General features: G+C 55.4%; 1 protein-coding gene across 1 annotated transcript in view; it reads right to left on the reverse strand.

The window, feature by feature from the left end:
- ADAMTS14 (ADAM metallopeptidase with thrombospondin type 1 motif 14) overlaps positions 1-23,959 on the reverse strand; it is a 72,602-nt gene that overhangs the window by 22,273 nt on the left and 26,370 nt on the right. Inside the window, exons 4-11 of the mRNA XM_036083947.2 lie at positions 21,608-21,798; positions 8,461-8,544; positions 7,604-7,751; positions 6,890-6,995; positions 5,107-5,250; positions 4,464-4,596; positions 3,027-3,140; positions 814-962 (exon numbers count right to left, since the gene is read on the reverse strand). Coding sequence (XP_035939840.2) covers positions 814-962; positions 3,027-3,140; positions 4,464-4,596; positions 5,107-5,250; positions 6,890-6,995; positions 7,604-7,751; positions 8,461-8,544; positions 21,608-21,798 — 1,069 coding nt within the window. The remainder of the gene's footprint in view (positions 1-813; positions 963-3,026; positions 3,141-4,463; positions 4,597-5,106; positions 5,251-6,889; positions 6,996-7,603; positions 7,752-8,460; positions 8,545-21,607; positions 21,799-23,959) is intronic.

Consider the following 23,959-nt stretch of genomic DNA (forward strand, 5'->3'; position numbering starts at 1 on the left):
GCTCATATTTATAAAAGGTCAGCACAGCCAGTGGACACGGGATCAGGCTGCGACAGGCAGTAGTGAGCCTCCCATCCCCGGAGGTAAACAGCAGAGGACGAAGGATCCCTCCTGAGGATGCGAGGGCGGATGGCCACTACCGAGCCACAGCATCCAAGGGCACTGCTATTCTGCGGAGGCTGGGCACCCCTGGTTCCTGGAGCCTGCTGACCCACACGGCCGCCCCTGGCCAGCCCCCATCTAGCCCGAGCCTGTTCCGACCAGGTGGCTTCAGCCTGGGACAGGGAGGCCAGAGCCAGCTGGCACTCGGAAGTTCCAAAACCACGGGAGGGATCCCCACAGAGGGAATAAAAGGGGGAGACACAGACTGCTCCCCCAGACTCCTGGAATTTGGGTGGGGCAGTGAAAGGCAGGATTTGATGACAGAAAGAGGTAAGTAAAGGAAAATCAGTGGAAGTTTTGTTTCATATGGCAAGAAAGCAAACATGGCTACTGAGCATTTAGATCAGTGTCTTCTCAAAGCTTAGCCAGAGGATCAGAGTCCTGGGCCCACTCAGAATCTTCCATACACGAGAGTCTGAGAATCACTGGTTCAGACCGATTCTCAGATGCCACACCCGATGGGAGACGTCAGGCCCAGCCCCACCCCCCCCAACAATTCTGGGTCCTCACCAATAGAATACAAACCACCTGCAGGGGTCCTTCTCTCTAGTGTCCTGCCCTCACCCCTCCCCACGTGCCTTCCTCTCCCAGCCCCTCAGGCCTGGGGGCAGGGGGTCCCCTGCCCTGCCCACCTCAGCCAAGAGCACTCACGGGGGATTGTCACAGCTCCGGCTGCGGGATCGAACCCCGCCCCCACATGACCGTGAACATGACCCGAACTTGGTCCAGGAGCTCCAGCCTCCATCCTGGCCGTAAGTCTGCTCCAACGACTTCCAGATGCAGTGACCTTTGAAGCACCACTGGGATGGAGCAGACGGAATGAAGTTACCCTGGGGCCACCCAGCCTGCTATGGAGAGTGCCCCATGGTGCACGTGGCTGGGGGCACCACAGGTGAGCCCAGAGCAAAGGACATTAAGAGCACGAGCCTCAGGGTTGCACAGAATCCCACCCCTACCATGAGCCGAGTGGACCTTCAGCAAAGGGTTCCCTTTTCTGAGCCTATCCCTCCAGTGAACAGTGTGCGTAACAGCACCTGCCCACGGGTCTGCTGGGAGCCTTGAAGGAGATCATGCCTGGCACGCACAGCCCTCCAAAAATGGCAGACAGTATTATCAATGACGATAATAACTGCAGTTAGTTGGCTTAACACTCCTGGAGAAAAAAAGAACTGATCGGGGATAGAAAACACAATCTTTCCATGCTATCTAGAGGCGATCTTGACTCTGTACCTGAAAATCCCCTTGCAGGGGCCACAGGCAGGTGTGTTTGTGGGAGGCAAGCCAGCCCCACCGGGAGGTCTACCCATGCACAAATGGAGGGAATATTTGAATCAAGTCTAAGAGGCCTGGGTGTGAATCCCTGCTCAGCCATTAAAAGCTGTGTGTGACTTTGGCACAACTTCCCCTTGCTGAGCCTCAGTGTGCTCACCTGTTAAATGGAACTGTTCTAAGAACTGAAAGCAAGAACACCTACAAAGGCCCTAGCTTGAGGCCAGGCATAAAGGCGGGCTCAACCAAAGTAACTCGCTTCCCTTCTCCTGCAGGGCAACATGTGAGAAGGACAGCAAAGCTCCCTGGGTCTTCTTCAAGAGAAAGCTGTGTGGTTATCAGCCTTGGAGTCACCTGGGGAACTTTTAAAACTCCAGATGCCTTCACTCCACCCCAGACCAACTGAGTCAGGATCTCTAGGGGTCGGGATTTTTTAAAGACATGGCTGATACTTTCTGTATCATAAAAATCGCTCCAGTCGAGTGCACAAGTCAGTGAGTTTTCACAATTTACAGCCTTGTGCAACTGTCACCACATCCAATTTTAGAACATTTCCATCACCCCAAAGAGATCTCTCATGCCCATCTGCAGTCACTCCCTGCCCTGGGGGGTGGGGACTCGGAAAGCTCCCCAGATGGTTCCAATATGCAGCCAAAACTGAGAGTCATGGATTAACTGTCACATGAAATGGTGACGGAAGTTCCTGGAACTCTGGAAACACCTGGAGCAGGTATACCGAGTCTCCAGGATAAGAGCCCACCAGGCGCAGAGCCCACTGGGCCCGTGCAAAGCCACGGGAAGCCCCAGCCATCTGTGAAGGGGCAGACCCCCCCGCGCGCCCCCCCCCACACACACATATGTACTGGGTGGGTGGAGCCTGGTGAGGGCAGAGGGCAGAGGGCAGGCTGGAGGGCAGGTCCCGTGGCTGGGCTCCCAGCTGATGCTGAGTAAGCCTGGAGCCTCTCTCAACGCCCTGCTTCTGCCCTTTGCTCTCACGTGACGTCAGAACCACCTGAGGAGTGGAGAGGCCACTTGATCAGGGGTCAGCAGGACCCAGAGAAGTGCCACGAGTGGCCTACAGGCACCACAGAGATCAGGCTCAGGGCCAGCGATAGAGCAGAGGTGGGTTTCAGACCCCAGGTCAGGGCTCTCAGACCTGGCCATGAGACCCCCAGGACAAATGAAGCCCTGACACACACACACACACACTCAAGGGGGCAAACACATGCCCGCACATATGTGAAAGGCTGGGTCTGGGGCAGGGGAGGCAACACGTGTGTGGGAGAAATAGCGTGGTGGGCCAGGGAGGGCAAGCAGGACACCTGGAGTCTTCCCTCCCCCCCTTCTTTGACTCCCCAAGTTCCTTCGCCTGCCTGCCTGGGCCTCATTCTTCTCATCTGTAAAATGGGAGTAAGCCTTCCTGCTGGAAGGGCTGGAAGAGAATGCCAAGCTCTGCACACTGTGGTGTGGGAGGGAGGGTGTGAACATATGAGTTCATGGAGGGGCTCCGTGCACGCCATCTGCACACACACGCCTGGGGGGCGGGGGCTCCCGGGGACCCACACAGTCCTGCCGCAGCCCCGGGCCCCAGGTACCTGGCCAGGTGCACACTCGGTCCCGTCCAGGGGGGGCCCCTTCTTGGTCTTGCAGAAGTACGGGTTGTCGGGGTGGCTGCACCACAGCTGCTTACAGGGTTCAAAGGTCTGGAACTGCACAGGCAGGGGAGAGCGGTCACGCACTCAGGCCCCAAGTTGTCCGGGGGGCAAAGGGCAGTGGCGGAGAGAGGGGAGGGCTGTGGTGGGCGCTGGGGCCAGAACACGGGGAGGGACGCAGGCAGGTCCACACCCTCAAACTGGACCCCACTTTAATGGCCTCCAGGGACCCCCCTACTCTCTCCGGCAGGGCACCGAGAAGGGGCAGGCCACAGCCCACACTCCCCTTGTTGCCTCCCAGGCCTCCCTCCCTGCCTCTGAAGAAGCCACCGTGCCACTGGGCAGGGACTAGGGTTTGAGGCTCCGGGGACGCTTGGGCCTGCCAAGCCCCTTGAGCCCAGTGCACGTCAGGGCCTTCAAAGGGCTGCCGGTCTGGCCCAGACCCCAAGACACCCAGACGAGGCCAGGACTCCCACCCACCTCTGGTGTCACCAGGCTGTGCCAGATGTTGGTGACCTCCTGTTTCATGTTGTCCAGGAGAGCCCAGATTGTTCTCTCCTATGATCCCCTGCCAGCCAGACCAGCGTCCTACAGATACAGCCCTTGGGCACTGAAATTCCACATCCCAGGCTGTTTCTCCCCGCCTAGCTCAGAGACCATGTGTCCCCATGTGGCCTGAGCAGTGGGAAGGTGACCATACACTGGGGCTCCTGGTCCTGCAGGATGTGAGCCTCTGCCAAGGCCCTGATCAGCGGCTGTTTGGTTCTCTCCTAGGGGGCTCCCCAGCGCCAGGCTCTCTCCTGCCCTGTCCTGCAGGGTAAGGAAGGGCTATGCTCCCTTGTATCTATCTCCTAGGCATGGGGTGGGGAGGAGAGAGCATGCAATTGACACCCTGGAGAGAGATTATGTGGGGACACAGGAGATTTTCCCTAGGGTGACAAATCAGCCCAAAACATCCTGTCAAACCCCGCAGAGTAGATGGAGACAACTATTCGTCCAGCAGGCCAGAGCCCAGCCCCTGATGCGACAGAGGGGCTGCCCGGCAGGTAAGTTCCCCAGTAACCCACCCAGCCAGGACCCCATCAGCCACCTGCCCTCTCTGTTCTACTCTGTCCCATCTTTCCCAGGCTAAAGCATCCTCCAGCCACTGCACACACCTGCCTCCAAACGTGGGACTGGGTGGGGCAGGTATGTAGCAGAAGGCGGCAGGGCCGGGCCCTGGTCACCCTGCATCCCCCCACGGCAGGTGGCACCAAGCCCGCGGGCCCATCACCAGGCCACCTGGCCAGCTGGGAGGGAGGTGCTCTGCGGAGGCCCAGCCGGGGTCACAGGAGGACAAGGCCCTGGCACCCCAGCAGGCAGAGGCCGGTGGGAACTTACCGCAGAGCAGGTGTGGTATCCGGAGCCGAAGTCAAAGCGGCATTGCTCGTCCATTGAGTAGTCAATGCCCGGCAGCTCCGGGGGCCGGGGCCAGGCGGGCGCAAAGGGGTCATCGAGGAGGCAGTCGTAGGAGCTGCCGGTGGAGACAAGGAGGTGAGCCAGGCCAAGGCAGGAATTCCCATGCCCTCCTGTCCTGGAGGTTGGGGTTTTGGGAGCAAAGGCGGCCTGCAGGAATCAGCCCCTGCTGCCCTCTGCTAGGTGCTCGCTGTGTCTTCCAGGGAGGAAGGGCCCGTTCCAGAACAATCGGAGGGCTCACTGCACTGAGGGAAGGAAAGGCAGCCTGCCACACAGGACGTACTGGGGGCCCTGGCCAGCTGCCGCATGAGGTTAGTGACAGTCTCTCTGCCCACACCTGCCCCACCCAAATCAACTCTGCCCCCATTCTTCACCTTGAGCTCCTGGGTCTAAAGCTTGTCCTCGGCCTCAACGTCCCTGGAGGCCCAGGAGCTGAGCAGCAAGGCTGGGAATGGAGCGCATGTTGGGGGCAGGGTGGTCCTGGGACGGAGATGGCTGGGGGGCGGGGGAGATGGAGTGGCAGGCTGTGTGCTCCCCTGTCCCCAGCCCGGAGGTGGAGGCAACCTACGGGAGGTAGCGGCTGAGCTCCACTTTGCTGCAGCGCGACCAGTGGAAACGGTGGAAGGCAGCCTGCACCAGGGGCGCCATGACGCTGCCCAGGCTGGTCTCGTCCGCGCAGCCATTCCCCTGACCATCATGCTCCATGCCGAGCCTAGAGGGTGGGGGTGGGGTACAGAAGGGAGCCCCAAGTCACGCTAGGGAGCCAGTCCCTGTGAAGGCAATAGGAGAGCATGCCCTGACCAGGCTTCAGACTGTTACTCCTGGCCTCAGTTTCCCCACCATGCAGAGGGGAGGCCCACCCCTCTGGATGGAAGCTGAGGCCCCACCCTGCTCCCCAATGGGGCTGGATTCATTCTGCCCTCCTGCCCTCTCCTCAAACTCCACCCACATCCTCAGGGGTTCCAAGGCCCACTCAAGCCCCACTCCTACCCGTACACCCTCCCTGGTCATGACCCCCAAGGGCTGACCTCCCACAGCAGGGGCCACCTGTCCCACCATTAACGACTCGCAGCACCAGGCCCAAGGCCTGCAAGCGCAAGGACCAGGTCTCACTCATTTGGTTCAGTTCAACCTCATTTCCTGAGTATCTGCATGCTTTGTGCGTGGTACACACCTACCATAGCGATGGTTTAAATTGTAAAGTCTGTTTTGTATCATTCGTATTGAATGCCAAAGCCCAGAGGCTCTAAATTCTCAAATACTCCCAGGTGGCTGCGTCTGGCCTTGATCACCAGACAGACACATGGACCTCTAAGGCTGTCCTTGTCTCTCCCCAGGGAGAGGCTCTGCTACATGAAGAGTGGACCGCCCCCCCCCCCCGCCCCACCTCCCACACACAGGAGGACAAACCCCCGGCTCTAAAATATGAGGCACCATGGGCTTCCGGGAAAGGAAGGGACTCTTGAGGTTCCCCGCGTGTCAGTCAGGAGGAAGCTGGGGCCCCAGCAAGGGGTGGAGCTTGCATGGAGTCCGCAGGGGCCTCCTGGGCAGATAGGGCTGGTGTGGAGAGGGGCGCAGCAGACAGCAGGTGCCAGACCCCCTCCGGGCTGGCCCACCCCTCTCCTTCCCAGGTCCTTCACCTGCAGGGGAGGGGCCGGGAGTGTGTCCCTCAGTTCTGCCCAGTGGGGGGACGAGGCCGGCAGGCATGACTGTAACATGTGCACGTTACCAAAAGACAACCTGGATGACAGTGGCATATTTGCTTTCTCCCGGAATGTAGCTTCTCTGGCCTATTCACTACAGTCCACTCCTACCACAGGGCCTGGCGCACACTGGGTGCTCAAGAAATACTGGTTGAATGAATGAATGGATATGCTCTAAACAAAATCCAGGTCCAGAGACCAAGCAAGCCGGCCGCCAGCCTGGCCCGAGGCCTGAGCCTACGAGCGCCTGTTTACGATGGGCTCAGGCCAGCGCTACAGCAGCCGTTTGGGCTGGAACGGCTCTTGGGAGGGCCTCAAGTTGTGGATGGGATGAGGGATAGAGGCCATCCAGAGAACAGACCACCGCCTATGATGGGACACGGCATCGACCTGCCCAAAGGCAGGGCCACATCTGGTCCTCCACGGCCCTGGGATGTGGGGGCTGGACCCAAGGCAGGCCCAGAATTGCCATCTGGGCCCCGGGGCTCCCTCCCCGTCACGGCTGGGCACACTGCATGGGCAGCTCCTCTGGCATCTCCCAGGATGCGGGGGTGGGAGCCCGATCTGGGATTAAGCCACCCACACCCGCAGAACTCCTCGGAGCTCCCAGCACAGCAGGCCCTCCCGGCACCGCTTACGCACACTTACACATGGCCAGTCTCGTGGGCCACCACAAAGGCTGAGGAGAAGCCATCCTCGTGGTTGAGGGTACAGCTTCTCAGGGGGTGGCACATGCCAGTGACAGGTGCATACCCTGCCGGGGAGAGGGAGAGAGGGCAGAGAGGTCACAGGAAGGTGAGGCAGGACTCGGCGAGGTCTGTGCACAGCCAGCCACTGTAGGGACATGCTGACGTGGTCACTGTCAGAGGGTGTCTGGAGGAAGGAGGATCTTTGCAAAGTCCGTCCCCCTCCCAGTAGCAGAGCAACCTGAGCCAAATGCTCCCACATCCTAAAGCTCTACAGCTCCCCTCAGGCCTACAGCTTCCATGCCTCTGTCATCCCCTCCTCTGATCAAAACAGTAAGATTTCCAGATACCCCAAGCCTGTGCACACCCGACTTCCATGCCGTGTCCCTCCAGCCAGCCAGTCAGTTGGTCAGTCAACAAACACATGCCATTCCCAGCCACTGGCAGGCTCAACCAAGACCGCAGGGACCAGAATGGGGACCCATTCACTTCCCCTGGTCCCCCAAGTTTGCCCACCTGTCCGGCCAGGTCCTATCTCCAGAGTCCCAGGACTCTCTCTGTTGACAGGGAACCTGGTCCCTCAGACCGCCTTGGGGTGGCTCCAGAGAGCCCGAGCCTGAGCCCCCGCCCTGCAGCTGCACACACCTGGCCGCAGCTAATACAGTACCTGGCCTACCTGAGGGCCCGAAGTCCTGCCGGGTGAGGAAGACCACGTGGTCATGGTGCTCTGCGTGGCTGGGATCCTGGCGCTGCTGAGAGTATGCCCAGCGACACACCTGCTCCAGGCTGCGAGAGGGGTTCCCGCGCTCGATCAGGCTCAGAGACTGCGGGGGCCAAGAGCATCAACAGAGGGGCGATCACTAGAGTCCCCAGACCGCAGGGGGCACCCATCGCTCCCCTCCCACCGGCGGAGGACACTGAGGCCCGTGGGACTGCACGGACTGTCCCCAAGTAGCCCTGACTCCAACTGCTGGTGCACAGCCCTCCCACTTTAGGGAGTGTGCCAGGACACCTGTCTGCTGAGAACTCAATACACATTCTCTTTCATCCCTCAACTGACTTGCAAGACAGGTGTTGTGCTGAGTGCTTCTTCTAGGCTTTATGTTCACGGTCTCATTTTATCCTCACGATAGCCCCTGGAGGAAAGTTCTGTTGCTACCCCCATTTGGGGGAGAATAAGAGACCAGTCTAAGATTGCAGAGCTCAGGGCCCCAGCGTCCAAGCAAAGCAGGACTTGGCTCGGTCACTGCCCCGCTCTGAGCCCATCTCCACATCGGTTCCTCAGGAAGAGGGATCTCCAGTCGTAAGGCTGTAAGACTGTCTGCTTACAAGTTTGGAGGGAATCCCTCAGTCCCTGCGTAACATCCCCAAATGCCCCTGAAGCCTCAATTCTAATGGTCTCAGCGTTCTGATTCTGGAAACAAAATGCTTCCTAGACACTGACCAATGGCTCTCCACCCCACAGCCAGTCCGATGCATCGGCCCCACACCACTTCTCCCTCCAAACCCTGCCTATTGGCGAGGGGGGGTTACCTGTCGGTAGCCGACCATGATCAAGCGGACCAGCGCGATGTTTATGTGGGCCCCCAGGGACTCATCATGGTAAATCTCATCCACCTGCCAGGAGAAGGGAGCATGCAATTTTAGGGGAAGCAAGCATGTGTTAAGAGCCTACCACAGAGCAGATCCTGAGCCAGGTTCCTGATCCATGTTATCCCAATTCATCCTCACTATGGCCTTAGCAGGCAGCCTTCTTATCCCTACTGTACTGATGAAGAAACTGAGGCAGAGAGAGGCAAAATGGCCTTCCCAAGGACACGCAGCTAAGGAGCTGCACAGCTGGGATTAAAATCCTGGCCCTCCTGGTTCCACCCGTGCACTCTCTCCATGAAGCCAAGTGTGAGGGGGCCCCGGCCTCAAACTCAGCCCTCTGACAAAAACTCATCTTTCCACAGCTGGAAAGAGTCCTTCCACAAATGTCACGCAGCCTAGGTCGCTCATCCTCATGTCCCTGTGTGTACCTCTGCAATCGCCACCGGAATCGTCTGCTTTGCAGTGCCCGGGGAACTTTTCCAGGGCAAATCCAAAGGAAAGTACACGAGGGTCTTAGAAATGCAGAGTCTCGGGCCCACCTCCCAAGTCAGAGTCTGCAATGTGACCACAATTTCCAGGGATTCTCAGCCATGGTCAAGTTTGAGGAGCATGGCATTGGGAAACTCCCTTCTTCCATAGGTCCAGGGACCCGGGGGCCGTGCCAGGCACAGTCCACCAAAGAATGCTGTCCTCCCCATTCCTCTAATCAGGACACCCAGGAACAGTGTCCATGACAGATGGACAAGCCTCAGCCTGTCCACCCCCAAGGACAGGGAGCTCACTCTCCCCTGAGTGTCCATCTCCTGAGGATGCCCCTTGAACAATTCCAGCTTTTTTAACTAACTTTTTTTTCTGAATATAAAACATTTCACCCTATAAACTTTGAAAAATACAAAAAAGGTGGAAGAAGAAAATCGACCACCTGCCAGATAGATGTAGGATAACCAGTTACCATGCTTTTTGCCGTGTGTGTGTGTGTGTGTGTGTGTGCATACGTGCATGGGCTCATTTTACAAAATAGTAATCATACTGAATATACTGCTTATATGTTGTTTGTTTTGTGAAACAGTATTCCGCATATTTAAAAGCATCATCTCCAATGTCTGTGTGTGATGGGCCACGACTTATGTAACTAATCGCCTCATTGAACGTAACCCCAGAGAGGAGTGACTTGCTTAGCAAGTCAGCATCAACACACAGCACTGGTAAAGCAATGCAGCTACTGGGGCCAGAGTCCCAGGTTCAAATCCCTCCCTTACATTTCCAAATAACCATTTGGCTTCTTTTCCTGTGTGCTGTGAGTGTTTAGTATAACTGGACAATCCGTATGACTCATGCATGACTCTGGAAAGGTGTCTTTATTTTTTAAGGTACAGAGAGTGAGGTCTAAAGGAGAAAAACATATTTTGTTCAATTTTTTTTAAAAAGTGAATCATGTCATTGATATAAAGACGTCATTCTTCACACTCGCATTAAATAACTCTCTCTAATTCAGTTAATGCCATTTTCTAAAATCACCACCATCACTTCAGACTTCAGAGCACCCTGTGTCAGGCTTCCTTCCGCCGGGGCCAACCTGGCACCCATGTCTGGACCCAACAGAAACCAAAGACCAACGCCTGCTGCAAAACAGCAGGCCCCCCAACACCCCAGCACAGGGAATGACGGGAAATCCAATGGGCGGAGGCACTTCCTGCCACAGTCCTCCGCTCCCCAGCACACATCACAGGGGCAGAGTGCCCAAATGTGGAAGGAGATGACGTCCTTCTCAACCTATGTGCCCCGACTTATCCTAAGAGAACCATGTGGTGGAGGGGGGTGCTCCATGGGGGGGGAGCCAATCGGCCACACACGCATTTTCTCCCTAACAGAATTCCAACCTATGAATTCTTTGCTCTTCTGCTGAAATCATCATCAACCTGCTGCAGGATAACTCTTACGTAACCTTCACATCTCAGCCCCTCCAACTCAGAACATGGCCTTCCTTCTACATGGGGGGTGGCCGGTGTCTCAGACCCCCTGATGTGCCCTGGAAGCACGCAGACCAAAGATGGGGTGCTAAGCAAGGCATGCTCTACACAGTCACATCTGCGCCCCACATGGACACATATAAACCCACCAGTTGCCCCGGGGGCAGGAAAAGAGAGCAGTCACTGGAATGCTTGGGTAGAGGTATGTGCAGAGCCCCTGGGCATCTGGAAATTCCCAGGGCCATTGTCTTCCTGCTCTGTCTCTCTCCAGAGTGGGCCAGGAAGATTGCTGCCAGAATCTGGCCTTATCCTTTATTGCTGTCTCCACACTCAGCAGGCCAAACCCACCCATCAAAGCCTCCAGCGACTCCTGCTCCCGTGGCTGGCATCTCCAGCCCAGGACACTGGGAGGTCCTCACGGTGGGATTGGGGAGGAGGCTGCCACCCCTCAGAACAGGAGGTAGAATCAGAGCCCGAGTGTCCAACACTGGTGGGGATTGAGTGGGGCCTCCTGATGCTACCTCCCACTCCTGGGTGACTGGCCTAAATGCAATACTGAGCAAGCAGAAAGGGAGAGAGACAAGGTCTCTCCATCCAGAGAGACCTTGCTCAGCACAGCACAGCACTCTGAAATAATCTAGCAACCAAATGCTTCAGGTGACTGGTGGACCCAGACCCCAGGAGTTGGGGGAAAAGGAGATGGGGTATACATAGGCCAGAAGGGTCAGGGAGGGCTTGCTGGAGGACCCAGAATGAGCCTCGCCCAAGAAGGTCATGGGACCTTTGGAGGAGATGGGCAGAGGTTCTGTGCAGGGGAGAGAAAAGCAAGAATCCTGGAGCCATCAAGAGAGCCCCGAGGCCGGTGGTAATCCAGGCAGCTGAGGCAAGCCCCACTCAGGATGGGGAATTTCTTCCCAGCCCCTGCTCACACACTTCCCCCAATGCATGCATGTGCTAGCCCATTAGAAAATTCTGGGTGCCATGAACCCCATTCAACCTGCCTGTCTGCCTCCCCCACTGGCCTCAAGTCTCTCTCTGAAAGTCCCATTGAGCATAGCTGCTCCGTTCCTGGGGTGAGACGGTGGCCACAGTCTCTGGGAGACTTCTCCCCATGCTCACATCAGTCACATGACTTCCGGGTGGCAAGAAGAGAGAGGACGGGGCCACTTGCCAAGGAAGGGCCATCTGGTTAGGAGTAGATTTTCAACAGACATTATCAAGGAAAGAAGACATTATCAAGGAAACAGAACCTGAGACAGTTATACAGACCCCAGCAAAGGAAGATGGAAAGTGATCCCCAAAAGGTGGCCTAAGGCACAAGAGTGGATGAATAGTTCTGAGGCGTGAGCGATAGTCTAGTCTTTTCTTATACCACATAAGAGTGATAAAAATAAAGTAATTCTATTTTACAACCTTATTCCCTCATTAAAAAAAAAAGGTGGGGTTGGCCCTGCCATTCCACATGCCCTGGTCTGGTCCATCTCTGGGGCCCTGGCATGCTCACTTGCACACACCCTGATCAGCCCTAGCCCTTGAGTAGGACCTTAGGGCTTGGATTCCGCTGAAGCTGTCCTGACCGCTTGCACAGGCCAAGGAGGTGGCTGGACAGGGCTGCCATGTCCACCCAGAACCGCGGAAGCCGCCTGGCACATGGGTCCCAGCCACAACCGTGAGCCGGTGGCGGAACCCCAGCCAGGAGGCACCGCTACCTGAGAGGCCCAGGACCTCTGGAACACACCCACAGGCGGCTCCCTGACAGGCTCTGGTCTGGCTGTGCTCTCCGGAACCAGCTCTGTCGGCCTCTGCCCTCCACGGCTGCCTCCCAAACGGCAGAAGGCAGGCCAGTGCGCCAGCTCTGGGGAGAGCAGGAATCGCTTCCCGTGGGTGTGGGCCCCAGCGTGACAGCCGCCAGACACACCCACAGGGCAGAAAAGAACACTGTGTCTGGTCTCCTTGCTTCCCCACCTCAGCCAAGTTCAATGTCATTTGCCAAGATCCCCAGGTTAGGGTTCCATGTCACGTATTGGCTTGGGACGGCCACTGGGTACGTACTAGAAAAACAAGCAAAGGTCAGGACTCTCTGGCCATGGGGAGACAAAACAGAAGAAGGGAGAAACTACACGATAATGCAGCAGAAGCTAGAAACCACTAGGGTTGGAGGAAGAGCTGCTGTTCACTGAACACCTACTATGTGCCAGGCACATGCTGAGGGCTTGCATACAACCTCACATCAACCTTACGGAGAGGAATTGTTCCCATTTCACAGGTGAGAAAGCCAGGGCTCAGAGAGGCTGAGTAACTCACCCAGGGCCACCCAGCTGGAAAGTGGGAGGGCTCAGATTTAAACTCAGATCTTTGTGACTCTTAGCCACTATGCCCAGCTGCTTTCCAGAACCAGCCCCTGTGGCAGGCCGGCTGGAGTGGGCTTCCTCTGGCCTGGGAGAGGAGAAAGTGGGTTTCCACATCCAGTAAAGAGCAACATGGCCAGGCAGGGGGTAGTTGCAAGAGCCCCTTCCCTGTCTGCATGGGCAGGCCTCCTGGCGGGGGGGTGGCTTTGGAGTCAAGCCCAGGGAGCAGGAAGAAGGAAAGGAGGGTCTATTGGGGTGGGAGCTCTGCATCTGTTTTCCTGTCCAAAGGGAGGGTCAGACTCTGGGTTACAGCAGAAATGCCTGGGCCTCTGTCTAGGGCTGGAGGGGAGAGCTAGGCCCCTGGGGAGCCCATTGGAGGGCAAATGGCAGCCTTCCCTTCTGGACCAGGCCAAGATGGGCTTCTCCTTGTCGGTGCAGAGACAGGGTCCAGCGCAGAATGGTCCCTGGCCAGCCCTGGGTTCCCACACTGCTAGGGCTCCCGAGGAGCTCTGAGGCATGTCCACCTGCCTGGTCAGCCAGGTGCAGGCAGGTTCCAGACAGGGAGGGGCCGTGCTGGGCAAGCACGACCCCGAGGTCCCAAGCCCACCCCCTGCTCAAGTAGGAGAGGACATGAACTGCCACCGAAGGAGGGGCTGACACAGCCACGGCTCCTGCCCACCTCCCAGCACCCTCCCAGCGACCTGCCCGGAAGGAAGTACTATCCCTTCTTTCCTTTCTAATTAGTATACTTTTGATTTTAGAATAGATTTAGATTTCCAGAAAAGCTGCAAGCCGAGTCCAGAGAGTTTCCAAGGGCCCCACGCCCTGCTTCCCCTATGATTAACACCTGCCATGACCGTGGTACATTTGTCACAGGACTGAACCAACAGGACACGTTATTATTAACGAAAGCCCATGTTTGTTTCAGATCTCCCCAGTTTTCCCCTAATGTCCTTTGTTTCTGCTCCGAGACCACATCCAGGCCCCCAGGTTACATTTCACCACCGCATCCCCTCGGGCTGCTCTAGGGCATTCCCCCTCTCTGAACGTTCCTCAGACTTCCCTGGGTTTTGATGACCCCAACGGTCTTGAGGAATTCCAGTGAGGCATTCAGCAGACTGGCCTTCCATGTGGGTACATCTGATGTTTGTCTCATGGTTAGATGGGGGGCGCGGGCCTAGGGGAGGAAGGCCACAGAGCTGAAGCGCTACCTTCCCCACATGATGTCAGGGCACCTGGAGCCGGCAGGACCTGCCCCTGGCGAGGCTGACCACCATTGCCTGCCAGGACAGCGTCCACCCCCAGGCCATGCTCTTTGGGACAAAGTCACCGTGCACAGCCCCCGCTGCAGGAGTGGGAGTTAAAATCCACCTGAGGACAGAGTACCTGCCTCAATTATTCGGAATTCTTCTCCTCCAACCTGTTTATTTATTCTGTCGTTTGTTTATCAGTATGAACCCGTGGATATGGATTTTATACCCTGGGTTATAATTTAATGCTACATTATTTATTTTGTTGCTCAAACTGTCCCAGCTTCGGCCACCGGGAGCTCTTGCAGTTGGCTCCCGTGTCCTTTTAACACACCCTCGCTGTCGGTTCTGGCGTGTTTGGGTGGTGTTTGAACACTTCCTTCCTTTCTGGCGCTACGGGAGGCTCATCTTGGACATTCTCCACTCTGGTTCTAAGAGTCAGCCATTCCTCGCAGGAGCTCCAAGGAGCGTGGCACGTTACCCTCGTCGTACCGAAGAGCAGGCCCCCAGTGATGGCAGAGCCTGCCTGAGCCAGCAGCCGTGGTCGGAGTTCATGTCCAGCCTCTGCCCACGTGCCTTCCCGGGTCACTTACGGCTCTGAACCCGAACGGAATGGGGGCAGCCCTGCTGGGAGGAGAGGCCTGGCCACAATCACCTGTCCTGCCCTTTCTCAGCCCCAGGCCCCAGGACCAGCCCTCTGCCCCCCCAGTCCCAAACCGTCCAACAAGAGGGGATGCAGCAACTCTGCCGACCAGGCGTCCAGCAAGCACCGCACTGCATGTGTCTAAGACGCTCTTCTTTCCCTGTTTACAATCGCAGCGGGTCAGGGGGCAGTCACAGCGGGTTGTCACCGCCCAGGCAAGCCAGAATCTCATGTTATTCCTGGGGCTTCACAGGACACCGCAACCCCTTGCCGTTGCTGACAGTGGACCGTTTTGGGCCCATCTGAGGAAGGAACGTGAGTCCTGGTTGTCTGAAAACCTCCATTGCCACCTTCCGGTAAAATCAAGAAGGCACCCACTTTTCAAAGCTTGCAGAACAGGTTCCAGCTTGGAGGAAATCCCAAAGATAAGAGTGGGGCACGCCTGCAGCATGGCCTATACTCCAGATGGCGCAGGGGACAATGCTGTGCGGAAAAGCACACACTGGGATGGCTCTGTGCGGAAAGGGACTTGGACAAGAAACACTCTGAATGGAAGAAGTTAAGGGAATACCTTACTTTCCCACGCTGTCATGTCTATGTATGTACACAAGTAATATATGATAAATATCTAAGGCTCAATCAAGTTAAAAGAGCTCTTCCAAAATGCACAAATAAAAATTCTAAGTGATAAGGAAACATCATTATCAGAATTTAATAGGTAGCACTTTCTTTTTTTTTTAAGATTTATTTATTTATTTTAGAGAGACAGAGAGAGCAGGTGAGCAGGGGGAGGGGCAGAGGGAGCTAGAATCCTGAAGCAGACTCCCCACCAAGCACGGAGCCCAACACAGGGCTCGATCCCAGGACCCCAAGATCATGACCTGAGCCGAAACCAAGAGTCAGCCGCTTAACCAATCGAGCCACCTAGGCACCCCACTTTTTCTGTTTCTTAACTACGCAAAATAAAAGAGCATCTAACAATCAATGGGTTCAATTTTGATGAAATACGGTAAGTATGTGTCCACGCATGATGTGTGGACTCCTCTGCGTGTGCGTACCTGATTTGGTGCATGTATCTACACACACATCTGTGTTATACACACAGATGACCAGATGTGCGTGCTTGTACCCGCACGTGTGTGGAAACAAGCACTCTCTCTGCGCTGTGTGCACTGTGTGGGGTGTGTATCAGTAATCCTCTGCGGCCTGCAGCACAGGATCCCTGCTGTCCATATGGCAACTGAGACACCTGGCATGAAAGTGCTCTGTCGACCATAAAGCTCTCCCCGCCACCGTGAGGGATGGTCATTATTATTATGGCCCTCCTGCCAGGAACCCCAGCATTCGTGCTTTTGTGAAGCACCGCTCTTTGCCCAGGGGGCCTGCTCTGAAAAAGCAAATGCCAGCATGTGGAGCTAACACCTTAGGGCTGGGCACCTGGCCCCAAGGGCCACTCAGGCTGGGGGCGTCTTGTGCATGTAGGATGTTGAGCAGCAACCCCAGGCTCCTCGGGGATGTCAGAAGCATTCCCTCCAGCTGGGATAACCAAAAAATAATCTCCAAACCTTCCTAAGCATCCCCTGGGAGGCAAAACTGCCCCTGTTAAGAACCACTACCTTAAAGTAAGACGCTTGCTTTTAGTTTTGGTGGTCTCTGGGTGCCCTAAAAAAGCAGTGGAATGCTTTTTGGAGAGAGACAAGAGAAGAGAAAGGATTCAAAAGAGAGGGAGGGGGAAGATTTGCGTCCTTCCAATGAGCAGGGAGGATGAGCTATTCGGGAGGCTCACATATCCCCAAACGGAAAAGGGCTGGCAAAGCAACACTCTCTCAGCACGAAGGCAGTTTTTTTGTGGTGTTCCAAACCGGCCTTTATGATGAATATTTAACACAGTTATGTGCCAAGAGAATGCCACCCTCCCAGGCTGAGGCCACCAAGGCCCTGGTCTGACAGCCATCTGGACCATGCTTTCCCAGCAGGGCATCTGAGAAGCCTCAGGAAGGGGTCCCGAAGCAGATGAGAGTGGGGAGGACCCTCTCAGAGACACCAGGCAATGTCTCTCCAGCAACCACGTCCAATGCCTTTGTGGTATCAGCCTGGCCGGGTGGGCAGCGAGCCTACCACCGCAAGAGTGGGCTGCCAAGAAGGGTCTGGCTGTAGACTGGCTCGGTGAGGACCGACGAAAGGGCTTCTCTGTCTCCTCACCCTCCCTCTGCTCTGGCTCTGGGCCCTCAGAGGATGCCCCTGTCCAAGGGGGTCCTCACCCCAGAGGTTCAGTGTGTCACTCCAGGCAAGGAGAGGGCCCCTGACAGTGCTTGCTTCTCTCCGTGGCCCTGGCTGGCAAGCCCAGCCACAGCCAGGAGCCAAGACAAGAGCAGAAAGAAAGCCCAGGGCGAAGCCGCAGAATCCTGACTTGGATATGGGGACCATTTTGGGGAGAGGCTCCTTCCGGGGGCCTGTGATCCTCCTCCTCCCTCCTGCTCAGAGCTACTTGCCCCAGGTTCTACCACAGCAGCAGTGGGGGAAAACACGAACTTCGGGATCAGACAGATCTGGGTTTGAATCCTAACTCCGCCGCTTATTAGTCTGAGCCCAGTCACTTGGCTTCTCAGAGCCACAGCGGTTAAAGGAATGCCACTGGCCTAGGCCACAGTGAGGATTCACGGAGCCTGTCTGCGAGGTTCTCAGCCCCGTGCCTGACATGTGGTAGGTACTGGAATGATACTGTGATATTCGAGAAAGCTCAGAGTCCCTGTCTCCGGAGGATTCCTGCTGGTCCGTCACAGCCTCAGCTGGCTCTGGGGTCCGTCTTCTCCTCCCTCACCTACCCTGGTGCCCCTGTCATGCGCTGTTCAGCACTCCTCTCCGTGCCAGAGCCCAGCTACTGCCTGGGGGACCCTCCTGCCACAGCTCTTGAGAGGTCTCTGCAGGCCTGGCTGCCCCTCATCCCTGCGTCCACAACCCTGCAGTGCACGGTGGCATGCTCACCAGGCCTGCACGCTCCACCTCACCAAACCCCTGCCCCCCACCCCGAGGCTGGCTCAGCTCCAAACCGCTCCAGAAAGCCTCTTCCCCCCCACCCCCCCGCCAGTCCACAGAGATGGCTGCCTCCTCTAAGCTCCTTCAGCACTGCCCCAAAATTATTCCATGGGCTGAGGCTTGTTTTTGCAGCCAGACCAAATCTTCTAGAATAAGAGTCTGTCTGTCATACTATGCATACACCAGGCACTCACTACTATATGCTGAATACAACTTTCCCTTATGTCTCAAAGCTCTCAAAACAGTTCCCCTTTAAGCTTTAAGGTAAGTGGCCTGGTACGGATGGGTAAACTGAGGCACAGGCAAATAAAGTCCATCAGGGGCCCACCAGCATGTCAGGAGGAGAGAGGAGGGAGCCGGGCCACCACCTGCAGCTGCATGAATATGTATAGCACATCCCCAGGGTAATGCAAAGGAAAAGTGAGAGGCTGGATGCCCTGAGAGTTGCCAGTGAGCAGGGCCTGATCAGATGGTTTGGAGTGTTTCACTAATGGCTTCGGCCCCTCCTCTGGGGTTAGCACAATGGGACCATACATCCCAGGAACCGGATCTCTCCCTGATCCTACCAGGCCAGCCCTGGTCCCGCAAATCAAGATCAGAAATGGTCGTAGGCTGGCTGGCAGGCACTCCAAGGGGACAGCACAGGGACCCCCTTTTTACTGGCTTCATAAAATCCCTCAGGAAATTAGTGTTTCAAGCATCCCAGCCAAATAAAGTTCCCACACAATGGATGGGCTGAGCTGCTGGTCCCCTGGGAGGAGACCTGCTCGGTCACGTATCCGCTCACCTCCATGGGCCGGAACTCTGGTTAGCTGCCCTCCGCACCTGGGAAGTCAGGACCCCCACCGCTCACATACCCCCTGAGACGGCTGTGGGTCTGCACACAACAGCTCCTCAGCACGGTGAGCCTCCTTCCCGCAGAGGAACAGGCCCTGGGGGGGGGGGGGGCGGGTGGAGAAGCTCTGCCTCAACTTCCCCTTCTGTTCCCACATCCATAGGACAAGCCAGCAGTGAGCAGAAGGAGCAGCCTCAAGCAGCCTTCAGGAACCTCTGGAAGACATTTACTCTCCCCACCTACTTTCTGGTAGGTTGTAAGGAGAAGGAAAGTGGAACCAAGCCTATGGAAAGAGCAGTCTCCAAGGCAGGCCCTCAGGGCGCAGTCTTTGGCGAGGATTAAGCGGAGGAGCTCCTGGCCAAGGCTCATGGGTCCCAGGTCATGAGAGCCTGAACTCTTCTCCAATAAAAGTCCTCAATAAAGTTCAGGGAACATGGGGAGGGACGCCAGGGAAGGACTACTAGGCGACAGGCCTCCACATTGGGAACCTCAAGAACTTGGTGGCACTTCCCACGCACTCGCCACCACCCTCCATACAGCTCCAGATCGGAGGGATTGAACAAGACCCTCCTGAACAAATCACATCTCAGTCTGGGCAAGCCTTTGGAAAATGGTTCCAAAAGTATACTTTGCTCTACAGAAAACAATATCTCCTTATATGATTCATCAAAAGACCTCCACTACTTAGTTGCTTAGGATGGTCACATAGCCAACACCCAGGGGTGTGTCCTGAGCGAGGCTGCTACCCTTCCGGCTCCAGGGATGGGGACGCAGCCCGTAAGTCAGACGGGCCGCCAGACTCCCCGCAGTCCACGGGACTGGCTCTCTACCTGGGACCCCGGCCAGGCCTCAAACTCCGAGAATAATTATAATGTGTGCTTTGATGGAAACTGCCTTGTCCACAGCATAGCTTTCGGCCTTATCTGAATCTGATTCCACGGAAGCTAGTTCACAACTGAGAGCTCGGCATATGACAGCAATGCACATTGTCCATGGATGCACAAATTCTGTCTTGTCCTCCACCCTGTGAGACAGCCAATTCTGCTCTCTGTTTGCACCTTCATTTCAAAATTCCTGATTATAAATGTTTCCATTCTTGGGGTTCTCTTTTGAAAGGGTTATCACATTTGCCTGGTTCTCTCATTAATTGGTGAGTAAAGCAAAACCTTTAACACTTGCCCGTTTTTATTTCTGTATGAGAGTCATGATTTTACCTTTTCCTGAAAATTATCTTTTAGCAAACTGAAAGACTCTGGGACTAAATAAGGCCTGGCTCACAGGGTCACACTCCTGGGGTCTGCAGCCCCCAGTCTGGACCCAGGACCCAGGCTCCCAGCACTTGAGGGCTTCCTAAGGCCTCCCCTGCCCCCTGCCCCCTGCCCTGCCCCACCACTCCCATTCTCCACCTGCTAGCTCCAGGGGCTAACCCTGCTCTCCCACTAATGGGATTAGTACTTGGCTTGTGTGGCCTTAGGTTAGGCTAGCAATCTCTGGAGTCTGGGTAGGTGGTCAGGTGCTCTGGGAGTTGGGTGTGTCCGTATTCATAGTCATCCTCCCTCCGTGGTGGAGCCTTTGCTCCTTGAGTCCCAAACCGCATGTTCCTTGAGGGACAGAAGAATTAATATCCAAACAAAGAGGTGGTGAGGGGGGAAACTTTCAGGCAGCCCTCCCCTCCCTGAGGCTCCTTGTAATTGGATCTGATTTCTTGCCCCCCTTTTCTTTACAGCTGCATTGTGGACACAAATCTGCTGCCTTCTCGTTCCCTCTCGGTGGATGCCGGCTCCCTGCCTCTCCCACAGACACCGCTCACTTCCATATTTACCAATCACCTATCAGGGGACGGGCACTGTGCTGTGTGCCCTTGGGGCTCAAAATATAATACATTATATGTTAAAAAAAAAAAAAAAAGAAGATAGAGGAGGGGAAGAATGAAGGGGGGGACATTGGAGGGGGAGACGAACCATGAGAGACTATGGACTCTGAGAAACAAACTGAGGGTTCTAGAGGGGAAGGGCGTGGGGGGGATGGGTTAGCCTGGTGATGGGTATTAAAGAGGGCACGTTCTGCATGGAGCACTGGGTGTTATACGCAAACAATAAATCATGGAACACCACATCAAAAACTAATAATGTAATGTATGGTGATTAACATAACGTAATAAGAAGAAGAAAAAAATAAAATAAAAAAAAAGTATAAGACAAATACCCCGTCTCAGGACCTCACCTTCAGGAGCTTAGACAAAGAAGCACTTATATACACACAGACAAGAGAGCTGTAAGAACAATGAAGGGAGGCAGGTTTTGTCACCCCACTGATTATTTTAAGCTGGTTATTCTTAAGAAACTGCAGACCTGTGAGAAGCTCTGAAAACCCCACTGGAAGCTACCCTTTTGTAGGAGACATTGACAGGTGTAAGGGAACTATCCATTTGTAAGGGTGTCTCCCTAGCCGTACCAGAAGACGGGGATGATTCAAGCTCTGGAAACTCTTAATCAAGGAAGGCAATGATCTAAATCTACATAAGAGCATTTCTGTCCTCAGTGAACACCAAAGGCCCACCTTCAGGGCCTGGGACTCCCCCCCGCCCCCCGCCCCGTCCACGGCAGATTGACAACTAGCTGGCCAGTCTTCCCAGCCTGAGATCAGGTACTTTCTGCAGATGAGGGGTCTCAGGGAGTCCCTGCAACTCCAAGGCCTGTGAGGCCCCAGGCCACACCTGCCTCGGACTCTGAATGCGTCCCAGCCCTGAAGCCACTGTCCCTGGGGTTCCAGCTTGCCAGGGGCTGGCACCGATGCTTGGGGGCACCTCGACACAGGCGTGGGCAGCGGACATCAGCCTCGGCCTGGAGCGGACGGCAGGCCAGCTCAGGCCCGCCTCACAGCTGGGCTGGGGAGCGAGCTGTACGTGCACCCGAAACACCAGGCCCGAGAGAAATCGGCTCTGCTCTAAGACTGGTGGCGCCCCACGCCCCCCACCCCACGCCCCGGGACGCGGGGCCACTCACGATGTTCATGAGGGTGAGGACGTAGTTCTGCACGTGCTCCTTGCCGTGGAAGCGCACCACCGAGTCGTCCACCACCAGGAGCACCTCGATGCTGTAGCTGCCCGCCTTCACGTGCCGCCGCTTCCGCTCCCCATCGCCCAGCTGCTCCGCCACCAGGCCCAGCAGGTTGGGGAGGTCGCCCAGGCCGAAGGCTGCCAACCAGGATGGGGAGAGAGACAGAGGTCAGACCCACAGGAGAGGCTGTGGCTTGGACCCTGCCCACCAGCCCCCTCTGCCCCATCACGTGGGCTCTTTTCCTGCCTCTGGAAGCCAACTTAGCATGAGGGTTCGTTCCACACCACTGAATTCGGAGGCACAAGCCCTTTGCCGGGCACCAGGCCATGGCTGAGTCTCTGAGGCGATGAACAGCAGAGAAGGGGGATCTGGCCGGGAGTCACAAGCCTAGGTCCCAGTTCCCACTCAGCTCTATCTCTCCATGTGCCCTAGCCCAGCCCATTCACCCCTGCAAGCCTCCCCCTCCCCTCCTGTGACTCGGAGATGAACCATCCTTGATCTCTTATCCAGGAGCTGGCTATAAAAATCAAAGGTAGCAGGACGCCTGGGTGGCTCAGTCGGTTAAGTGTCTGCCTTCGGCTCAGGTCATGATCCCAGGGTCCTGGGATCGAGTCCCACATCGGGCTCCCTGCTCCACGGGGAGCCTGCTTCTCCCTCTGCCTCTGTCTCTCTCTCTGTCTCTCATGAATAAATAAATAAAATCTTTAAAAAAAAAAAAAAAATCAAAGGTGGCAGTGGGTGGAAACCTCTCCCTAAAGGGAAAAAATCATGGTGTTACTGCAGTCCTATGCAGAAACCCCTGGAGTATGTCCCCCCCAAATCCCTCCCCATCACTGCCAGCAACCCAATGTCACCATCACCGCTTTGCCTTTTTGGCAAAATGCAAAAATACTTATTTAACTAGGATTCATGAACTTGTATGACGTAATCTAGGAGTTGTCAAACTTTTTCTGTAGAGGACCAGATAGTATTTTTACCTTTGTGAGTCATACAGTGTCTGTCTCGGTGATTCAATTTGGTATACAAGTGGCCATCGACAATATATAAGCAACAAGTATGTCCGTCTCAGTAAAACTTAAAATCCAAAAACACGTGGCAGCCTTAGTTTGCTGACCCCCAATCCAATCGAATCCAATCCAATCCTTATAACTCTCAGGTTCCTGTCCCCAATATACAGGTCAACAAACTGAGGTCCAGAGTAGCTTGTCCAGGTCTGTCCAAATCAAGAGAGCAGGCTTGGAAACATCACCATCGGTGCTGCTCCGGAGAAAGGTAGCCCCCAAAGCAGTTATCAGTCATCTACACCCTAGTCTGAAAAGACTGGAGCAACATTTGTTGGGGCAGTGGAGTTAAGGGTTCCTGAGGACGCTGTGGGAAAAACGAATGAAGGGGAACAAAATTTGCCACCCCAAAATATGTCTCTGTGGCACAAGGATTATTTTAGACTGATTTTTAAGAAATGGCAGACACAGGAAAAGCTCTGGAAATTGCGTAGGAGTGAGCCTTTTGCAAGAGACGCTTTCATGTAGAAGGAAAATCTCCATTTGTAAGGGTGTCTCCCTGTCTGTACCAGGAAAAGGAGGATGACTCTAAATCTCGGGAAATTCTTATCAATAAAGAAGGAAATGACTTAAATCCACATAACCTTTCCCTTGTTTACTGTGCTTTTCTTGGTAACCTCCCATAACTCACTCCTCCTCCCCACCCACCAACATGGTCTTTTGTCTTTAGCTGGAGATGTTAAGGTGGTGGCTTGGACCATTTGAGGGAGTTACTCAGTTTCCCTGGGCCTCTTCCACATATACAGGAGGAATCCATGTAGTTAAACTTCTGTTTGTTTTATTCTTGCTAATCGTTTATTACAGGGTGCCTCAGCCAAGAACCTAGAAGAGTAAAGGGGAAATTATTTTTCCTCCCCCACACTAAGAAAGCAGGATAGGAGCCTGGGGGTCTCTTGAGAAGGCTTCAAGCCTTAACATTTCATGATTTCCCCACCATCCTACCCTGAAGTTCTGATACTTGTACCATTGATTTCTAAGAATATCCAGTTATGTGAGAATCTCCCAAAGAGTGGGACAGGAGCTAAGGACAGGAAAATGCCACCAAAGCATGCCCAGCGTGTATCAAGGGGTGTGGCCGCAGGAGGGGTGCAAACTTATTAGGTGGGTGGATGGTGGGTGTGTGATGAAGGTCCCCTGCCCTTCAGCCCACTGCCTGCCCCAGATGACAGAGAAGGAACCAGAAGGTAATAGTACGATAACTTCAAGGCCTACAGGAAGACTGACTAGGGAAGGCTGC

This window comes from Halichoerus grypus, chromosome 7 (genome assembly GCF_964656455.1).
Source record: "Halichoerus grypus chromosome 7, mHalGry1.hap1.1, whole genome shotgun sequence".
In the NCBI taxonomy this organism is placed as follows: domain Eukaryota; kingdom Metazoa; phylum Chordata; class Mammalia; order Carnivora; family Phocidae; genus Halichoerus; species Halichoerus grypus.